This window comes from Colletotrichum lupini, chromosome 8 (genome assembly GCF_023278565.1).
Source record: "Colletotrichum lupini chromosome 8, complete sequence".
Taxonomy (NCBI): Eukaryota; Fungi; Ascomycota; class Sordariomycetes; order Glomerellales; family Glomerellaceae; genus Colletotrichum; species Colletotrichum lupini.
Window position 1 is genome coordinate 2,714,228 of NC_064681.1, and position 21,209 is coordinate 2,735,436.

At 37.2% G+C, this 21,209-nt stretch overlaps 4 protein-coding genes across 4 annotated transcripts; 2 read left to right on the top strand and 2 right to left on the bottom strand.

The window, feature by feature from the left end:
* Nucleotides 1-3,912: 3,912 nt before the first annotated feature.
* Nucleotides 3,913-5,350, bottom strand: CLUP02_15308 (uncharacterized protein; the record flags this gene model as incomplete). The annotated part of the gene is made up of 2 exons (XM_049294232.1): nt 3,913-4,359; nt 4,562-5,350. The coding sequence occupies 2 exons, from the start codon at nt 5,348-5,350 to the stop codon at nt 3,913-3,915; spliced, it is 1,236 nt and encodes a 411-aa protein (XP_049151378.1).
* Nucleotides 5,351-14,355: 9,005 nt separating this feature from the next.
* CLUP02_15309 (uncharacterized protein) lies at nt 14,356-16,209 on the top strand (the record flags this gene model as incomplete). Its single annotated transcript, XM_049294233.1, has 6 exons — nt 14,356-14,410; nt 14,533-14,620; nt 14,677-14,835; nt 14,896-15,193; nt 15,262-15,867; nt 15,907-16,209. 6 exons carry the CDS (start codon nt 14,356-14,358, stop codon nt 16,207-16,209), a joined length of 1,509 nt encoding a protein of 502 aa, XP_049151379.1.
* A 380-nt stretch (nt 16,210-16,589) lies between these two features.
* On the top strand, nt 16,590-17,198 carry CLUP02_15310 (carboxymuconolactone decarboxylase; the record flags this gene model as incomplete). Its single annotated transcript, XM_049294234.1, has 3 exons — nt 16,590-16,741; nt 16,805-16,866; nt 16,951-17,198. The coding sequence occupies 3 exons, from the start codon at nt 16,590-16,592 to the stop codon at nt 17,196-17,198; spliced, it is 462 nt and encodes a 153-aa protein (XP_049151380.1).
* A 57-nt stretch (nt 17,199-17,255) lies between these two features.
* Nucleotides 17,256-18,105, bottom strand: CLUP02_15311 (uncharacterized protein; the record flags this gene model as incomplete). The annotated part of the gene is made up of 2 exons (XM_049294235.1): nt 17,256-17,778; nt 17,849-18,105. 2 exons carry the CDS (start codon nt 18,103-18,105, stop codon nt 17,256-17,258), a joined length of 780 nt encoding a protein of 259 aa, XP_049151381.1.
* Nucleotides 18,106-21,209: the final 3,104 nt, after the last annotated feature.

Here is a 21,209-nt window from a genome sequence, read left to right on the forward strand (position 1 = left end):
CGATCGTTTATACTTATAATAAGTTAATTTTGATTTTTTTTAGTATAATAATATAATTTAAAAACTCGACCCTTTTTTAATAAAACGAGTACTTTAATAGTTCAGTAAAAAGCTTATATAATTATAAATATTAGAGAACCTTTTTAATATTCTCTATATACTACTTTTTTATTATTAACTAGAGTATTAAATCGTTTATATATATTATATAGTAAATATTTAATAAGTCGGCGAGCACTTAGTAAATATATACTTAAAACGTTACGGGTACGTTTATTAGCTTAAAAGGTATAATAATAGAATAGGGTAGGGTAATTAGTCCTAGCGGTCCTTTTTTAAAGCTAATTAAGTCTAGGGATCTATAAGAGAGCTAATCGGAGCAAAATATAAGGAGAAGGGCCCCGATTAGAAATAGGAGCTCAGTAGCGCGGATTTTTATTTTAATTATACATATACTTTTTAAGATCGAACTAGAGCCTTTTTAATAATTTACTTTCGTATATAATAATATAAAACGATTAAAAAATTTACTTTTCCGATCTAGTTAATACTATCCTCTTTCCCTTAGTCGTAGCTCCGTTAATTAAGACTATATTAACCTAATTAAAAGAGGTATTTTATATTATTTTTATAAGTATTAGTAGTTCTTTTAAAGTACCGTACCGCGAGAGTCCCTTATACCCTATACGTTTTTAATAATATACTTAAAATAACCGTATTAGCTCTAGAACGCTATTTTTTATTAGTCTTTTTTTTAAATTCAGATATAGTAATAAGCATCCTTAATATCTATTTTTAAGATCTATTTTATTTTATAAAGCTTATTCAAGAGCTTATTAATAAGTAGTAATAAGTATCGATTTTTTATAATTACTTTATTTAGCCCATAATAGTTTATATAAAAATATAGCGTACTATCTTTTTTTAATATAAAGAGGATTAGTACCCTAGCTTTATTAACTAAAAATATAATATAACTGTTTACTAAGTTCTTAGTAATATATATATAAAGCTTATTAAGTTATTTTTTACTTAATAAATAAATAGGACTATACGGTAGTTTAGTACTTAGAACTAGGTTAATTAAGTATTTTACCCCGCTATATAGCTACGGTCCTTTTACTAACTACTTATTAAATATCTTTATTTTTAATTAAAGTTCTAATAATAAACCCCCTTATAGTTTAGTTTCCGTTACCCCCGTAATACTTTTTATAATAATAATATATAATACGTACGCTCTCTTATAATTTTTAATAATATTATAAGTTATTATTTTTAATTCGGTAACTAAAATAGGCTTATATAATTATATATTTATTATTATATTAATACGAATGCCCTTTTAGCTTATTGATAATTACGATAATAAGAGGTCTACTATTCTTTTATCCTTATTAACTACGGTAAATAGTTACTAAATCTTTTTTAACTACTTATAGTAATTAATAAAAAAGAGTATTAATTAATAAGCTTTTTTTTAGCTTATAGCTTTACTCTAAAAGTCCCTTAATAAAAAAGCTATAATAATAGCTAAGGTTAACCCTAAGTAAGTTACGAGCTTAGTATTAATAATATTTATCTCAGAGTATATATTTATATTAACTTTTATTAGCTTTTTAATAATACTTCGTAAAACTATTATTTTACTTTTTATAATTATTTTTATTAATACTTTCTTAATACTTAACGTAAGTATATTAAGTATATTATTTATACTTACTCGTTTTTTAATAAGTTAACTTTTATAACTCTTAGCTTAGTAATAACCCGTTAAATAGTTATTAATATTAGTTTCGATCGGGGGTACGTTAGTTTATTATTACCCCTACTTCTTAACTTATTTTTTTAATACTTATTAAATATATAGCCTATTTTATTATATATAAAGTACTTAATATTATTACTACGACGCTTTTATAATAGCTTAGTATAAGTACTTTTATTATATAGCTTTTATAATATTATTTTTAATAAGTCTTTAGAGCTTAGCTTTTTAGAGCTCTCCTTACTCTTTCTTTTATAAAAGGGGGATATTTAATATAATTATTTTAATAATAAATATAGCCTCTTTTTACCGTCCTTTTATAACTAATTACTACCCTTTTACTAATTTAATAATTATAATTTATTAGCTTTATAAGCTATATTACGTACTCTCTTAATTAAAACTTTATAATAAGTTAAATTATTTTATAACTAAGATAGTAATTTAAAAAAGAACTAATATACCTTTATTTTCGAATTCTCTATATTTTTTATATTTAAGTTATAATAAATTGCTAATTACTTAGTAAAAACCTAAGTAGGGGTCTAGCCCTTTTTTAGCCTTTTTATCCTTAGCTCTTTATAATATTCCCGTTTTTAAGTCTCGGGGTCTACGTATTATTAATAAATAAACGCTAAAAAGTCGCTTTAAAAAAGGGGATTTTAAAAGCTGTTTTTATAATTATATTATTACGTTTATAATAATAAGGATATTTTAAATAGGGCCTATTTAATATATTATTTTATAATACTTTTTATATAAAGCTTATTACTTATTTTTATAATAATAATCTAGTTTATTACTTAGGTACTCGTAAACTTTTTTTTAACTAGTTTATAGTTATAAAAAAGAGGCTTTTCGTATTCTTATTAACTTAAATATATTATTAACTACTTAGTAAGTTATTAAATAAGCTCTTTATATTAACGCCGTTCTTAATTTTAATTCTTAATTATTATTTTTATTATTTTATAAAAGTAAGTTATTATTAAGCTTATAGGGTTTATTAAACTAACTATTTTAGTACTACCCGTGCTTTTATATATACCTTAACTTCGTATATTTAATAATTAAATATTAATAAACGCCCTGTTTATAATAAATAAGGTCCTTAGGGTATTAATAAAGTAATTAGCCCGTAAGGGTAATTTACCCCGATTATTTTTTTATTTAGCTCTTTTATAAACGCTAATATTTAAATAGAACTCGCTTTATAATAAGCTCGTTCTCTTAAATAGAATAGAGTTAAGTAATTAATTCTAAATAGTTATAATTTATTAATATTAATAGCTCTTTATTAATAGCTAAGTATTATTTTATTCACGTTTTATTCGTTTTTATAATTTATTATTACTTATATTAATTATTTTATAAAAATAAAAGTTTTAAAATTATAAAAAATTAGACTATAAGTACTTAATTAATAAGGTTATAATATAAATATAAGTATATTATAAAACTAAAGCTTACGGAGTCCTTTATAAGAGCTCTATTTTTTAAAAAGTCTTTTTTATAATACGATTCGTATACTAATTACTAAGTTATTAGCGTCTTATCGCTAGCCGTATCTCGAATCTATTATATTAATAATATTAAAAAAGTTATTAACTAAGTATTAATAACGTCTATTATTAACTAATTAACTCTTAAAAAGGCTAGCGAGCTCTATAATTAGTTAAAGTTATTTATAGAGCTTAGTCTAAACTATAATACTTAACAACTACTATTTAAAAAAATAAAGAAAGTATTTAGTAAGTAGGCCTACTATTTAGTAATATCTTAGTACTATATTCGAGTTTTAAAAGCTAAAGTTAACTAATTAAAGCTATAAAAAAAGAAAAGTATATTAATAAACTTAAATACTAAATTTATAAATATTTAGGATATATAAAGAGCTTAGGAAGACGTTAATAACTATTTAGTTAGTTTTAGTTAACTTATAAGGGTCGAATTACCTAGGGAGAATAATAACTATATTATTATAATAGTAGAAAATAGTTAATTAATTAAGTATAGTTAGTAGCGATATTTTAATACTATGTTTTAATAGGGTAGCCAAAAGGGGGGGGGGTGGCCAAAAGGGGGTAGGTCGACTTAGAAGTTGCCTAGGGACTCTAATTAGAAAGAACATCTTCGTCCATAACCTAATCATCGTCACTGCTGTTATCAGACTCATCCCACTCTCCATCAACAATGTCGTCATCCTCGCCATTGGGAACATCCTCCATCATCTCTGTGTCTGCATCTTCATGAAGCCCATTTTGAGCTTGCTGCTCAGAAGAGACGGCTGGCGAGGGATCTTTGGCTTCTAGGTCTGGCCCATGCTCTGGCAAGTCCGATAGCGACCAAAGTTTGACGCGTTGAAGACTTCCACTCAGAAGGCTGGAAAAAGACTCCTTCATGTACATGCCGTCCAGGCAAAATAGCTCCAGCATAGCTAGAACGAGAACCACCTTCCACCACATTGATGTCCAGAAAGAAGTTGGCCATATGAAAACCATTGTAAGTGCCTCCGCCACGGCAGCAAAATGCCAACGATTGGGGTAGATATGATTCCAGAGAACCCGAGTGTCGTTTAGGTATGAGAAGCTCTATCGAACTTGGCAAGACACATGTTCGCCAGTGTTTGGCAAGCTCTCCATGATCGAAATCTTGTTTTGAGTCGGTGAACCGAACTCTATGCCGCAGTCTATGTTCCCACATTGGCAACAGCCTGCCTTGGAAATCCCACGGCTCCTGTTCACAAAACTTTGTCCATCTGCTCCAGACCTCCAGAGCGATTTCATCACTCACTTCGAAATATTCTCTGTGCTTCTTTCCGCAGCCGCAGGCCCATGATCGACAAAAGTTGGTCAACTCGGCGTGGACCAGCTTTTCGGCAAAGCCGTTCCAGGAGAATTTCACTGCTGGTGCATCTTCATGTTCAAAAAACTCTGGGTGTTTGCACTGGTACTGAATGTCTTTGCCACGCTTTTCTGGAAGGAATTTGGTGACGCCGATTTTGAGTAGACGTTGTTTGATCTCGCGTGGCTGGGTGACCTGTACATAGAGGAAGCCCGCAGACTTTGCCTTAGGGCCGGCCTTGATCATGAACTCAAGTTTGCGGTCGATTTGGGGCCCGCTAAGCTTCTTTGCTGGCGTTGAAGGTTGCTCGCTTGCACTTCGATCCTGTACGACAGGCCGTTGATTTCGTCTTTCAATGTCAGAGGTTAGGCTTGGGGAAGTGTAAGAACTGTGCAAAGATGGCTTAGCCCGAGTGACGTTGCCAAGGTTGTCAGGTTCCTCGATGTGGGGAGGTTTTGCCGATTTCAACGACATCGCAGATGTTGATCTGTTTCTGGGGACGCTTTTCTTCGACGGGGTGTCCACCTCAGATTCATCAGGCCTCTCAGAAGCTGGGGTCCAACCAGGGCCGGCGAATTGATTCCAAGAAGGAACATTGACTGAAGCTCGGCGTGGTGGCTGATCGGGCGTCGTCCCCGTTGTGGCCGGTGCCAAAGGGGAAGAAGCTGTGCTCAGCTGCGCTGCTTTCACGGGCCTAGCCCTGCGCTTCGCGACCTTAAGCGGTGGGGAATTCTGCATTGTATAATAAATGAAGCGGGCTGATGGGTGAAATATTGTGAATTGAAATCTGAACCTATCAAGTGACAGCAACTGAAGGAGTAATCGATGAGCAGGTGTTTTAGAAGCCCACACTCTTGAGTCCTCGGCCTCTCAGTGGTATAAATACCAGCAATCATCGGGTTCAGCACAATTTTGAGAAATATTCCGGGATGCAATTTCCTACCTACGACGTTGAGCTGTAAGCGCCCTTGTTGGTTGCGGAAGCTGCGCCCCCCTGAGCCAGTGAGGCCTGTCTGAGTATCTGTCACGTAACAGGGATAGTAATCGCACCTCACAAAGTGCCCGTCACGTGCTAAATCACGTGTCTATCTTAGATATCGTGTATATAGACCTTTTCCTTTTATCTATTTCTACTTTAATAATTAAGCCACTTTTACTATACTCCGTATACCTATTACTACGTACTATAACTCGTAATAGTTATAAGCCTAGCTCTTAGTTAAGACCCCATACTACGATAACGTACTTATTAATACGATTCCTACGATCTTTTTAAAATAACTAACTTACTTATACCTACTTTAGCCTAAGCTAAACTAACTAGCCGCAATAATTAGATTAAATAGTTTAATATACTTCGTACTATAAATAAGGGCGTCGGGGTCTAGAAGTACGTCGACCTAGACGCTCTAAATTCTAATATATTCCTTAACCCCTCTATAGCGCTTACTTCGCCCTTAGAATTTAAATAATTAGTTATGACCTATAATAAAAAAGAACTACAAGCCTACTAAGCCCGTTATAAAGCGTTTAAAAACGACTAAAAAAACTAGGAAATCCTCTACTAGTAGCTTCTAAATATAACTCTTAGTACGAACCTTTCGACTTCCTTAAGTACGAGTAACTTATAAAACTAAGCCGGGTTTCTTTTTATAAAGCTAGCTATACTACCTACTTTACGTAAATAAATCTATTCTTATACCGCACCCGTAAAGAGGATCTATACGCTTAAGAGTATTTAAAAATAATAGGAGCTCGATGCTAAATATGAGTAACTTATAGCTCACGAACGTAACACTATTAATACGCATATTAAAGTCCTCGCTTAGTAATTAGTAAAATTAGTTAACGCTATACTATATAAATACGTATTTTAAAAAGCTACTAAGAACGGTGCTAAGTTTAGTATATAATAAATCGTTAAATATTTAAAATAAGAATTTGCGCCCCCCGAATTAGTAATAAGGAGTGCGGTTCGAAAGGAATATTAATAAGCCCTTAATAAAGCGAGGATTAGAATTAACCCCTAATACTAATATAAAGAGTAATAGTCCGCTTATTTCTAAACTAAAACGTATAATATTCTAAAAATTAGCAAAGAGATCGCCGTACTTAACTTCTTAGTTACGGTTAAGTCTAGACTTAACCCTATATAGGGCTAACGCACATATAAGACCTTTAGCAAATTAATAGCCTTCGGAACGCACACGAGGACCCTCGAGGAAATTACGTATATATTTAGCTTAGTAACTTAGGACGTATATACTAAACGACCTTTAGGTTAAGGAAGGGCTTACTTTACTTTTACTAAATATTCTAACTTAGTTAATAACGTAAATAATAAAAGTAACGTTATATACCCTTATAATTGCACATACTTATAGCGCCCTACGGCGTACTAAAAATTAAAATAGGTACTTATAAGCTAAAATACTAATAAGTTATTAATACGAATACTAAGGAGCTATATAGAGGAAGTCCTCGCTATTATTAAATTAAGTAAGTAGAAATTATTCTATAGTAAGCTTAAGAAAGCTAGTTAGCTAAAGAACGATAGAACCCCTAAGAAACCTAGGTTTTTAAAAGGATCCTCTAACTAACCTATAGCGAGCTTATTAATAAACTAAAACGAGGGCTACGTAGTTACTATATTTATAAAAAGTTAGGACTTAGAGATAAACGTAATCTTTAGTACCTTTATAAGTAGCGCTCACCCCCTTTTTTAGAGTACGGTAATAAATAGCTATAAAGTAATATATTTAGTTAATAATAAGAGCCTATTTAAACCCGAGAGTTATATACTATTAAGTAATAAAAACTACGTTAAATTAAGAACTACTATACTACTTATTACCGCACGTAGTATTCGTATTATAAAGGGCGTCCTAAACGGACCTAAAGGAAAGGGAACTTACGATTTAAAGCTCTAGAACGTCGCTTATGTTAAGGGATTTTATATTAACATAGTCTTAGAGACTTTGCTAAATAGAAGCGCACTCTAATACTACGGTCTAAATTATATTTTATAATAGGGAACGCTTTATAAGAGTACTATTAAAAAGTAGCTTATTTAAAAGAACAATCTAGTTTTCTTTAAATATAAGCTCCTTTAATCCTATCCTTTTTTTATAAACCTTAAGCGTATTTTATAGAGCCTAGCTAGTATTATACTACTAGTTAGCTATAGAAAATTCCGTTACTTATATTAATATACTTATAAGAAGTCTAATAGCGCGCTTTTCTAATACTTTAAAATAGGTTATTTCGGACCTAATGCTCTTTATTAATTATTATATAAAACTCGAGGTATGCGTATTAAACCTCTATTATAAGTTAAGTATAAAGTATATATATTATCTAAAGCTAAGATAGTAGTCTTAAGAAGACTACTCTCGAGAAGAGCCTCACGGCTATAGTACTATATATACTAAGATCTCTTTTATTTCGAACTATTTCTTAGTAAATAATAATATATATTTATAACTTCTAACGAATATAATAAGCAGCTTAGGGGGTTCCCTTTAAGGATAAAAATAGAAAAAGAAGTGCTTTTCGTACTATAGAGCCTCGAAGTAGCGATTTATTATTAAAAAGGGACTCTAATCTACTTCTTTAAAAATAATAATAAGACCGCTCTCCTAACTATAAACGTTAAATGCGCATATAAAACGTAATATAGCGAGCTAAGAATTAAAATAGAACTTCTACCTCTATATATAAAAGAACCTATAAGTAACGCTAAAAAAGTAAGTTAACTCGTAATTACTAAAGCTTATAAGATACGCCTTTTTATAAACCTCCTTACGAATCTATAGGACGAAATAGTACTAGTAGTAATTTTTATTTATAATATTACCCCACGGGAGGCTAATAAAAGAGATTCGCCTATTATAATAAAAATTAATTAATAAAAGTAATATTAACGCTAGTAATAGACAGGTTACTAAGTACGGGATTCTAAACTAGTTACCCCGTATCTTAGTAACCTCTACGTATATAGCTACTAAGTATACCCTTTTTATAAAGATTATAAAAGGGGTATATATCGGAAGGAGTTTAAAGTACTTCCCTATAGGTATATAGGATACCTAGTTAGATATATACTAAAAACGCATAACTTATATAAGGTCTAGGTGCCTGCGCTTAAGTAAGTGTTTATTACGAAGAATATTAGGTTTAATAAAAAAGTCTTTTATAATCCCGTATACGAAGAATAAGCTATCGTAAGTAAGTAAGCAAATTTAGTAATTTAAAAAATATAAGAACTCTTTAATATTAACGATAAGTTAATTCGAGCACTTAAGGAAGTAGATCTAGACTTCGGAAATACTAATACTTAAGATAACTCTATAGTTAAGGATAGTATTATTATTAGATTTTTAACTATTTAGGACGCTAAGTAACCGATAGATGTACTCTAGGGTATAATAAATAAGGCTAAAGAGGTTAATATAGTCTTATTATTATTACTAACTCTTAAAATAACCCCCTTGCGCGAGCTCGGGGGTAGGGGTAAAGAAGGGGATATAGTAACCGGGTTATAAACGGCTCTGCGTAGTTTATAATCCTCTTTATAAGCGCTTATATATATTACAGAGGTTCTCGAGCTTTTAATTTTTAACGGCTCTTAATAAAACGCTAAAGTACGTAGTAAATAAGGTACCGATTACGAAAAAGTAATTTTTAATACTAAAATCGACGTTAATAAGGAACCCTTATAATAAACCTCTATTATTATATAAGAATAGAGCTTATAAAAACCGCCTTATCGAGTATTAAGTAAAGCTCTGTTAGGTCCTAGATATTTAAACCGGGCCTATAAACCTCTATAATACTTTAATAGTAGTATTTTCGTAACGCTCTTATATTCGAATATAAGAAACGGTAATTATTATAACCGTCTCTAGGACTACTTTTTCTCTACTTTTATACCTAATTAGTAAAAAGCTATAGAGGAAAGTAATATAGGATATATAATACTTTATTAAGTAATAAAAAGAGCAGTTTATAAGACCTACTTAGAGCGCTCTAAAAGAGTTTAAAAACCACGACTTACTAAAGTTAACTTCTAGAGCTTACTAAAGAAGTTTAGTAATATTAAATATTTCCTACCGTAACTATAAAAGTTACTTAGGGATACTATAGACGCAAAAATAAAAAAGCTAAGGGATATTAATATATAAGAAGAGGTCGACCGTAATCCTAAATAAGGGATCCTATTTTTATTAAAATAGGTATATACTTATAAGCATAACGTCGATAACGAGGTTAGCGAGGTAAAAGTACGTATATATATAAGGGGGGATATATAACTACTTAACCCCTTATAAAATACGTACGCTTTAATACTCGCTATAAAGGCCTTTAGGCTTATAATAGTAATAGCTACCTAATTCGACTTTAAAATAGACTAATATAATACTATTAACGTATTCCTTAACGCGCCTCTTAAGAGCGAGAAGCTAGTAATTATTAAACTCCTAGAGGGATATAAGGTTATTAGTAAAGTAAATAAACTCTAACGCGCTCTATATAGCCTCCGAGACTTACTAATTCTCTAGTTCTAAACTTTTACCTCTATACTCCGTAATATAAATATAATATATAGCTACGAGGAGATCTATATTTACTAAACCGTAAATAAGAAGGTAATACTAATATTCTATATTAATAACTTTATTATTCTATACTATTAAAATAACCGAAAGGCGGCTTAGGGAATCGTCGATAGTATAAAAGAATATATTAACCTTAAAGAGAATAGACTAATTAATTACTTCTTCGGAGTGCGAATTTTACGAGACCGTACTACTTATAAAGTTTACTTTATTTACGACGTATATATCAAGCGAGTTACTAAGCGCTTTAACCTTATAAATTTATTATATCTAGCTACCCCTCTTCCTTAAGAAGAGTTTAAATTAAACGAGGGGTAAGTAATAAAGGAGGAAATAAAGAGCTACTAAGAGAAGGTCGGGAGTATGCTTTATATAGCTATTATAATTAGACTAGACGTCGCCTTTACTTACTCGTAATTATTACGGTTCTTAACTAACCTAAGCGCAACCTATATCAAAGTAATTAACTATTATATCTAATATCTCTATATAATAAAATATCTTACGCTCTATTATAGTAGTATACTAAGTGCGTAATTATTACTTTTAACTAAAGATACTAGCTTTGTAAATAACGAGGTAATACGACGATTATCTTAGGAATATATAATATTCCTTTTTAGCGGCCTAATTTAATAAAAATTAGTACGCTAAGCGACGGTTATAATATTAACTACCGAAACTAAGCTTCTTTACTTTAAGGAAACTATAAAAGAGACTATAGCTCTAAAGCGCCTTTTTAAGGATATTACCCTTAACCTAAGAGAAGTATAATTAGTTAATTACGATAATTAGTAAATAATTCGACTCGTCGTAAGGGAAGGAGAAAGAATAGCTACTTAACTTCGCTATATTAATATATAGAATATATAGCTAAGATAAGAGTACGCTAGAGGTAGCTTTGAAGTTACTTATATATTAACAAAAAATATACTAGTAAATAGACTTACTAAAAACCTTTTACGAGCTAAGTTCGAATATTTCCGTATACTTCTTAACTTCTACGATGCGCAAGAAGCTATTATAAATAGCTAAAATAGTTAAAAATAATTAATTTAGGCTACGCTTAGAAAAACTTAATACCTAAAGGTAGATAATAAACAGAACCTAGAGTGCGGCCCGGAGGCTTAAAATAAATAAAATAACCTTACCCCGTAGGGTATACGCGCGCTAGGAAACGTATCTTACGTACTTCGAAGTTTATAAAGCTAAGAGTAGCGGGGGTAGCGGGGGGCGCGGGAGCTAAAATAACCGTTAAGTTAATAACTTAGGGTATAAAAGCAGGCGGCGCAATAGGAGGTTAGTTATAAATAACTACGATAAGTATAAGAGAAGACTAGGGGCGCGCGTTAAAGAAGTCCTCTATATAAAAGCTAATATAGTTCTCGTATATCCTCTAGTTATTATATATCTAGCGGACGATACTATAGAGCTTAGTAATATCCTACTAAAACTATAATTAAAAGTGCGCTTTTTAATAATAAAAAAGAATAATATATTTACGAGAGAGGGAGCGCTACTTATAATAGCTTTAGTAAGGGCCTAGGCTATTAGCTATAAAACGACCGGTATATTAATATACCCTTTAGCTAAACGGCTATTAAAATAGTACGCATACCGGCTACTACTTTTTATAAAATAATAACTACTATCCTTAGTATTAGTATACTAAAGGGCTATTTTAAAATAGAGTAGGTATTAGATCTCCCGTTCCTCGGGAGCCTCTTTTTTAAGCTTCTTAAGGACTAAGTATATGTTAAATAGGCCTAGAATAGTAAAAAGAACTATACTTACCGCAGGGGGTACCTTAGCTTCTTAGCGTTCTTTTTTACTTCTTACTGCCCTTTTAAAAAAAGCTAGCTTTATATTTTTTAAACCCTAGAATAATATTAAATATAAACTCTTAAGATAATAAGTATATAATATACCCTTTTTAAAAAGCTTATTATTTAAACTAATCTTATCCTTATTCTTAGACTCCGAGGGGGGGATAGGTAAAAGCCCGTTAGAGCTCTTATTACTACTATTTATCTTATTATTACCCTTATTACGGCCGCTAAAGAGAGCCTCGAACTTAATAAAGTCCTTAGTATTTTAATTAGTAGCCTTAATATCCTCTTAGTTAAGGAGGGAGAGCTCGGTAGCTAGGCTTTAATAAGTAAATAAGAGGTCGTAAGGGGGGGTAACGACCTAGAGGGGCTCGTTAGTATTATTACTTATCTAAACTCTTAATAAACTATATAATACGTATATAAGAGGTATTATAGAAATTACGCAAAACTTATTATTATTTTTAAATATATTAAATATTTATATTTAAAATAAAATTAGTAAACGATTTAATAATATAGGCGCGCGCGTATAATAAACGGGGGTACTTATAGTAATTATAAAAAGTTAAAAAGAAGAAGAAAAATAATAACTAGGTAACGCTATAAGAATTTAGATATACGCAAAGCGGCTAAGTAGCCTCGCCCTTAGTAATTTATATACTAGAAGTAATAAAATACGCGCTATTCCGGGTTAGGATTTTATTTATTTTAAATAAAGGGATATATTTATAATAAACGCGGTTTAAAAGACGCGTATCCCTTATGCTTAATTTTCTTTTATTTATATTTAACTAAATTAGGCCTTTATAAAAGCATTTAGAGATTCTATTTTAGGTATAATAGCTCCCTAGTAGTAGTAATTAGGGGGTATGTTACGTAATAAGGATAGTAATCGTACCTTATAAAGTACCCGTCACGTACTAAATCACGTGTCTATCTCAGATATCGTGTATATAGACCTTTTCCTTTTGTTTATTTCCACTTTAATAGTTAAGCCACTTTTACTACACTCCGTATGCCCATTACTGCGTGCCATAACTCGTGACAGCATCCTTGCTCATGCATCGGGAGCTTCCAGATCAGGTCCAACAAGGCAGAATCTTGTGCCTAATGGAAACCTCAGTGCGGTGTTTCGACCAAAACGCGACCAACTTCGTGGCATTGCTGCAGAGTGCCATCGTGTGTGTGGGGTCCTCGAGTACGAGTTGAAGATGCAATGGCATTTCTGTCGCTTGTGTTGGAGAGGTCGCCTACCTTGGCTAGATGGGTTCATGTCTGTAGATGATTCGAGCATTAAGGAGTATGCCTCAATGACTCGCTACGTCAGATGTACGACTCGCTATCTAGTACAACAGACATTGGCATCGGAACTCGATATTCCGTTGGTGTTCATCTCATACTTATTGCGTGAAATCATACAAATCTGGTAGTGACGAAGATCAAAACGTTTTGTTGATTCTGCGAACGGAAAGTAGTAGGTTGTATGATTGAGCTGGCGACCGACTCAAATGTGATGATGTCCGAGATGGTCGCATCGGCCCACCTCACTCGGGGTCCGAATGGACTTCAAACCCGGCACTCCGCTGAATTCGAAGTCTTGGGTAGAAGTAATAGCGCCAGAGCAGCTTCGAAACGATCTATTTTGGTCTTATGAGCAATGTTAGGCGAGAAGGTAGTTGGAAACTGGTAATCCCAATGCCGGTCTGTGGAAAGCATTGGTTGGCTATCACCAAGCTTGTTGAGCGGTAGCTATTAGTTCGGGGGTCCCAATTTTAATCGGTGAGACGGAGCGCTCAATCAAACGAGGTAGCGGCATCCGGGCCGGCCCGGCCGGGAGAAACTGCGCCTCGGTCCTCTCGCTTTCGGCTTAGATAGAAGCTTTCAAGACCTCTCTGCATGAGCTAAGCTGAGATATTATTCTAGATACAAGCAATTTGACTTTCGAAAGGCAAGGTTCAGACCTCTTATTTCAACTGTTATCTTGATTCTTCGCAATGCCGAACATAACATCCGATTCTTCACGTGACGCAGCGATGGTGAAATCGCTTCTGAGGATGGCGACAGATGGCGAATACATCCGATCAACCCAGTTTCCAACCAAAACCCCTCTTAACGTCTGATAGATGACAAATGGATCTGACCTGACTCGATTGCGAAGTTCATTTCCTTCTGGACTCTTGTGCTTTAAATACTTTGTACACCGTAAATATGCTTGTGAGACCGCTTTGACTGACAAACGGATTGAGCCATTCCTCGTAATTTGTTGGTCTGAGCTTCAAGACGCACTGTCATAATGGGAGGCGAACGGAAGATCAAGTCTGTAGCCATTATTGGCGCGGGCGCTGCGGGTAAGTACCTCTTGGGCCACGCATGGCAGCTCTCCGGATGCAAAGATGCAAGCCGCCGGCAGATCGTCTAATGCAAGCATTTAGTTGAAGGTAGTGGCTAATATGTCTCCGATATCGACTAGGTGCTGTTACCGCTGCAGCTTTTCAAGCGGAAGACTACTTTGAAAGAATCCAGGTATTCGAAAGAAGAGAGTCCGCGGGCGGAACATGGTACTGGTTCCCTTTTGGTTCTCATCCTGACCATTATGACTGACTCAATCTTGTAGGATCTACGACCCAAGTCCATCAGAGCTACCTCCACTCCAACCCGGAAGCCTCCCGCCCGATGTCGATCCCGCAGTGGAGATCCCGGGCGAGCTTCCCCAGGTCAAGCCCCATAGTCAACAAGAACGCTACTCGCAGACCCCGATTTATCACTCATTGACGTAAGTCTTGCTGAAACTTCCCATGATATGCGAAAGAGGGCTGCTGATAACATCCTGAAGAACCAATGTCCCTGACATTGCGATGTCATTTTCGGATTCCAGGTTCGCTTACGGACCATTTGCGCCGCATTGGATTCCACGACAATATATTGAGAACTACTTTTCCCTGCACAAGACCGACTCAATACTGGTACTAAACACCACAGTTGAGGATGTGACAAGAATTCCGGCCAAAGACAGGCCCGAGCAGTGGAGGTTGACTCTACGCAAGTTTGACGCTGCGCGTAACGTCGACGTTTGGTGGCAAGAGGTGTTTGATGCAGTAGTTTTCGCCAACGGCCACTACTCGGTACCCTATGTGAGTACAGCCTTTTATGAATCTGCAACCCGCTTGTTCGAATCTGGATTAACTTAGTATGCTTTCAGGTTCCTCACGTCAAGGGTCTGGACGAGTACATCAAGAGATTTCCGGGCCGCGTCGTGCACTCCAAGACCTACCGCACCCCACAACCTTATACCGGAAAGAAAATTGTTACCATCGGAAACTCCGCATCTGGCCATGATGTGACAGAAGAGCTGGTTCAGACAGTCCGTATCCCCGTTTATCAGTCCCGGAGGTCCAAGTCCCGCTGGGATGGCGACGAACCGCCTCCGGGCATCGCTTGGAAACCGATTATCAAGGAGTTTCGTCTCGACGGGCGTGTAATTTTTGAAGACGACTCATACCTCGACGATGTCGATCACATCATCTACTGCACAGGCTATAAACCCTCTTACCCTTTCTGGAACTCGGAAGCCAATGGAGGAAGAGCCTTGTATGATTATAAAAGTGGGAAGCTTATCAAGACTTTCTGGCATACCTTCTTCCAAGATTTCCAGACGTTGGGGATTGTTGGTATGCCAAGGGTTCTCACGTTCAGGAGTTTTGAGTATCAGGCCATCGCATTGGCAAGAGTGTTTTCTGGCAGAGAGTCCGTTGCATTGCCGTCCCTTGAGGAACAGGAGCGATGGGAGAGGGAAAGGGAAGAGCTCGTCGAGAAGGAAGGCAGAAAATTCCACGACATTGCCTAGGAAACTGGCGAGACGTTTGAGTGGCTCAACTGGCTGTTCCGTGTCGCCGGTCTTCCGACGCTAAGGGGCAAGGGGCGGACGCCGCCTGTACTTTCCGAGGAGCTAATTTGGGCGGTCGAGCATCTGAGGAAATATCCCGAGCCTGGGAACCCGGATAATGATGATGATGAGAATCAGCGGAACCACAAAGGAGCGCAGAGTCCGAGTCTTCACGAGGAAAGTCATCAACAAGACGAGCAAGGACATAAGGGAAAGTGGAAGCTGGCTCAGAGGCCAAAGAAGGACCTACTGGAGTTTATTTAAGCTGGTTTAGTAAGATCTTAGATGTGCCGAATACAGTAACGATGCTAGAGATGCAAATCTGAGACTTGAGCAGCTATCGAATGCAGCAGACGGGATAACGCGGGATAGCCCTCACACTTCGTGCGGGTTATCGGGGTAGTGCGGGGTGTGGGCTTTTTCCCCGGTTGCGGATTGATTCGGCGCCATCGGTCATTTCGATCACCTTAAGCTCGGATGTGACCCCCTCAATTGGTTCCGCAGCTCTGCCGAACACGGATGATGAGTTATTCCTTGTGAAACGGGGAGAGATATTAGTATTATTCGGTCTCATGCTTTTCTGTAGCACTGGCCTTTGAACCTTCACCTGTTCATGACGTTTTCCTGCAAACCCCAGAGCAAAGATGTCATCCGAAAATAGCAGAAAGCTGCGCGCTGAACTTTTTGAAGCTGGCCTGAAGAACCGGCGCGAAGTCGTTGGAGAGGGCTATGTCGAGACCGCGATGCGCAATGGCTCTAGCGAATTCGCCTTTGCTCAACAAGAGCTGATTACGGAGTACGAATCCCGATATCGACCCATTCATTGAGCGTAATTTCAATCTAAGATCAATCGAAATAGGTGGGCTTGGGGAAACATATGGTCGCGTCCTGGCCTGGAACGCAAGCAGCGAAGCCTGCTAAGTAAGTTAATTCGAGCTGGGCCCTGCCGCAATTGTGCATGGCATGCATCTAGGTGGTATGCCCTCCAGCTAACGCCTACACCAGACATCGGCATGCTCATTGCTCTGAAGAGCTGGGCTGAATTTGGAATCCATATTCGAGGGGCGATCAGAAATGGGCTGACAGAGCTTGAAATCCGCGAGGCGATTCTCCAAGCAACGGTTTATTGTGGTGCGCCAGCGGGTGTTCAGGCTATGAAGGTCGCAGACGAAGTCATCAAAGACATGATTGAGAAGGGGGAGCACCAAAGGCAATTGTCAGAAGTCTCACCGAACTACAAGAAACCCGAGTAGATCACATACCAAACTTGCGATCTCGACACGGCGTACCAAGATGGGAATTAACATTATTCAGCTGTCTAAGGGTGTCTGAATGGGACTTAAAGACCACAACTCGTCGAGTTCGACCAACATCGCATCGGCAACAGCAAATTGCTTTTTGACTTCGAGCAGACACTCAGTCACGGCCTGCCGCTGGGAATGTTCTCGGGACCTTGCCCCTGCTACTCGTAGTGGGAAAAGGTGCAGAAGCGGCGATAGAGTAGAGGATCGAAGCGCTTCCCTGGTTGTCTGCAAGATGTCTTCAACATGCTTCACTATCTCATCTCGGCTTAGCACTGGTACCGCAACGGTCATTGCTTGCCAGTGATGTAGGTCGTAGTCATAGTTTCCAGAGAGATATATGCTTGTTGCCGAGTAGTAACTCATTGCGAGAAGCATCTCATTGTGTTGGGCAGATGAAAATGATGCATCAAGCTTCCAAGTATCAAGTGCATCGCGAAGATAGAAGCCCTCTGTGGCAAGTTCTAGCGCATCGATGGATGGGACCTCAACTCCGGGGAAGCTGGCGTAAGTTCTAATGAATTGGCCCGTACTGGAGTTGTATATCAGCATTATCTCTTTAACGCACATCACACGAAGAAACAAAAAGCGGTCAAACTTACCGTGCTCTAAGCCTGGAGCATAACACAATTATGTTCAGGATATCATCTACAGAAGCCCGACTTTGAATGTTTGCCTCTTCCGATAAATTTCGTGTCACCTTCATCCACTCTGGTGCTGCCAGGAAGCTGGACTGGTTGAATATTATGCTTCTACAGACTTCAAAAGTTCGTGCCTGTATGAAGAACTTTCGCATTGTTCCCGAGGTGCATGCTGACGGCCCGCTCGCGATGAGAGCCTGAGATGTGCCGAAGACCATGTGCTGTAGCCACTTCTGGCCAGAGGCGTCTTGAAGCAACTTTTGCCAATGTTAGCTCGTTGTCTTGCTATCAAAAAAATCTCGAGGCTAAGTATACAAGAGCATTCGGATAGGTTTGTTGAGCTTTACGAACCTCGAATAGCCCTAGGAAAAAGGTTGACCAGAGAATGCTATCTTTCCGTGCCAATGTGGAGTCTAAGACAGCTCCTCGGAGAGAGGTTATGGACTGCAAGTAATGTTCAAGCGCAAAACGCAGACTATTGTGGCAGCCTGATGCGCCAAGGATATTTGCTTGCATAGCACCCAGAGCCAACATTGCGTCCAGCAGATGGTTATGTGGGCCTCTTCCTGTTTGGCCGCAAGTCTTGGCTAATTGTTGAACGTCTGCTACGTATTCAGGCCCTTGACCGGTGAAGCTGTTGTTGCGTATAAAAATATCAAAATAAAAGATGTAATTAATGGTCTCATCCGAGAGCGGCGGGACAGGTCGTTGCGTGACAGGCGTTGCGAAAGACTTGGCCGTGAAGAGCTTCCCCTTGGCTAGCCGGATTGTAGCTCCGTTGCTCGGAGCCGACACTGCCGGAAATATACATTCAATGCAGCGTTTCTGGCATTGAGCACATGGGATTGAACCGGAACACTTCGATCGTAGAGAATTAGGAGACCATAATTCGAAGAAGCCTAATTGCTTGCGGCAATAGCAATAGCAAAGACAGGGGTGGATTGCCGTACCTTCGAGTGGCTGGTAGCGCACGGCGCGCAGCGAGAACGTCTAATCCGACGGTCGAACGGCCCAAGATGCATTTTTGTTTTGCCAGAATACCATGAGAGACCTGTGATTTTCGTATGGCCCAAAGTCTTTGTTACTCGCCGCAAAATTTGCGAGAATAGTCATCACAGAGAGAGTGTGTATTTGAAAGGTTCGCGCAAGTTGTGTAAGATGTTGAGATCGTCGGGGAGTGGATCAGGACCCCGAACTCACCAAACTCAAAGCGGAAGCAATTGAGCGACGCTAAGCAAGAATCTCCAGTAAAACGGGGTAGTATGGCCAATTGAATAACAGGCAACATCTAAGCTGAGGTGGTGCCTAGAGAGATGGGGGCCAAAGCCTCGAGTTGTCTTCAGAGTTCCGACTCAAGTTATGGCGCAGCTACTCTCTTTTTCCATCTTTTCACATTGCCCGGCCTAATTAGACTTGTCTCAAATGGGAAGCAACCACGCGAGAGGGTCTTCGAGTGTAATAATGGGCAGGACAAAGTGACAATGGATGAGTATAAGATGCATCGTCTTTCTCATTCTGTTTCATCTTTCTCAACTCAGACAAGCACTACCTCTCTTGATTATATTACATCTGACGCACCGAGAACCTAATCAAACCTTTCACTACCACTTTCTAGCCTTTAACTTCTGGCATCATGATCCCAGCGTTGATCATAGGCGTTCTCGCCTCAGCGACTCAGGCGATTCTCGTCAACGGACCAACTGGACCTTACGCGGTTTCCATGTCGGTGGAAGCCCTGACCGATGACAGCAGGCTTGACCCTTACGCCCCAGTCAATAACACGCACTCACGACGAGTTATGACTTCGACTTTCATGCCCATTGAGAAGGCAAAAAACTCCTGTGAGGGCATGGAAAGAGTGCCATTGTCGGATTAGAAGTCCAATTCGACCGCGGCATACAGCCGACTGCGCAGGGGCTAATTAGGGGCCCTATTTACGATTATCGTAGCTAGCCTAACCTACGGTTAGAACCTCCTTTTTATACCTACGTAAATATCTAAATAGTTCAATTAATCTCTTCGTTAACTATAGTTCGAACTAACTACCTTATAATAGGGATACTAATACTAATTAGTAGTTAAATTCTATTATCGTAGATCGGTAAGGTATCTTATTATATAGAAGAGACGACCTCTTAATACTATATAGGATAAGAGATTTGTACTAATTAACCTTACGGAAGTAGACGAAAAAGGAGGCGATTCTTAAATACTATACGGAATTAAGTAATCGTAGCCCTTTACTACTTATAAAAGGTCGACGTTTATTACGTTAAACTACGCTAGTTAATAGAACCGCTTAAGTAATTAGTATTTCGCCGTTACCTTAAGTAGCCTTTTTTACTAAATAACTTCCCCGCGGCCGGCCCGCGATTAGAAATTAACCGGCTAAATTAGTAGAAGGAATTCCCTATATAATAACTACTTACCTAATTAACTAGCGCGACGAACGGGCTTAATAGTACGGTATAAAAGAGCACTACGTAATTAAAAAAGGGGATCTCTAAACGTAGATATTCTTACTTAGCAACGAAAGTAACTTTATAGGAATTATTAAGCTAAGAGATCTACGGTATACGGAAAAGTCTATTACTATAGGGATCTTATAAGTACGCCCTTAAGCCCGCGATCTAAACGACCTCCTCGTAGCTCCCTTAACTACCCCCCGGGTATTACTTAGGAATATAGTATAGGGAACGGTCTAACGAGGGAGGAGGGGATTTAGAGGTCCTAATAGTATCGAGTTAAGAGTATTACGGATCTCGGAGATTAACCTAAGAAGAAGGCGGCCACCCTAAAGTAGTCTTACGACCTCTTACTAAAGTTATTATTAGCTTAAGAAAAGGCTAAAAAGACGAGGATCTAAGGGAAAAGAAAAGAATCCTCTAGAGGGCTACTAAAGGGCTTCTTTTTATATTAGCTCATAGCGTAAGATTACTAATTTTAAAAAATCGGTAACCGGTAAAGATCCCGAGACTAATTACTATATCTTACTACGGTAATATAAACGTCTACTACTATTATTATTAAAAAGAACTACTAAAACCTACCTTTTTATATTAAATAAAAAGGAGGATCTTAATAAGTACGATAGCTAGCGATCTAGAAGGGTAGTAGCAATTACTAAAAATAGTAAAAACGAGAGTAATAGCGAGACGGTAAGAGGAAGCGGGAATCTCTTAGACCCCGATAAATTCGTTAGGTAATAAAAGCACGGATTTACTACGACCGGCGCGCGGATTAAATATATCCTTATTAAAATTAAACACGCTAGCGACTACTAATATGGGCATAAGCTAAAGCACGACCCTTAGCGAGTTAG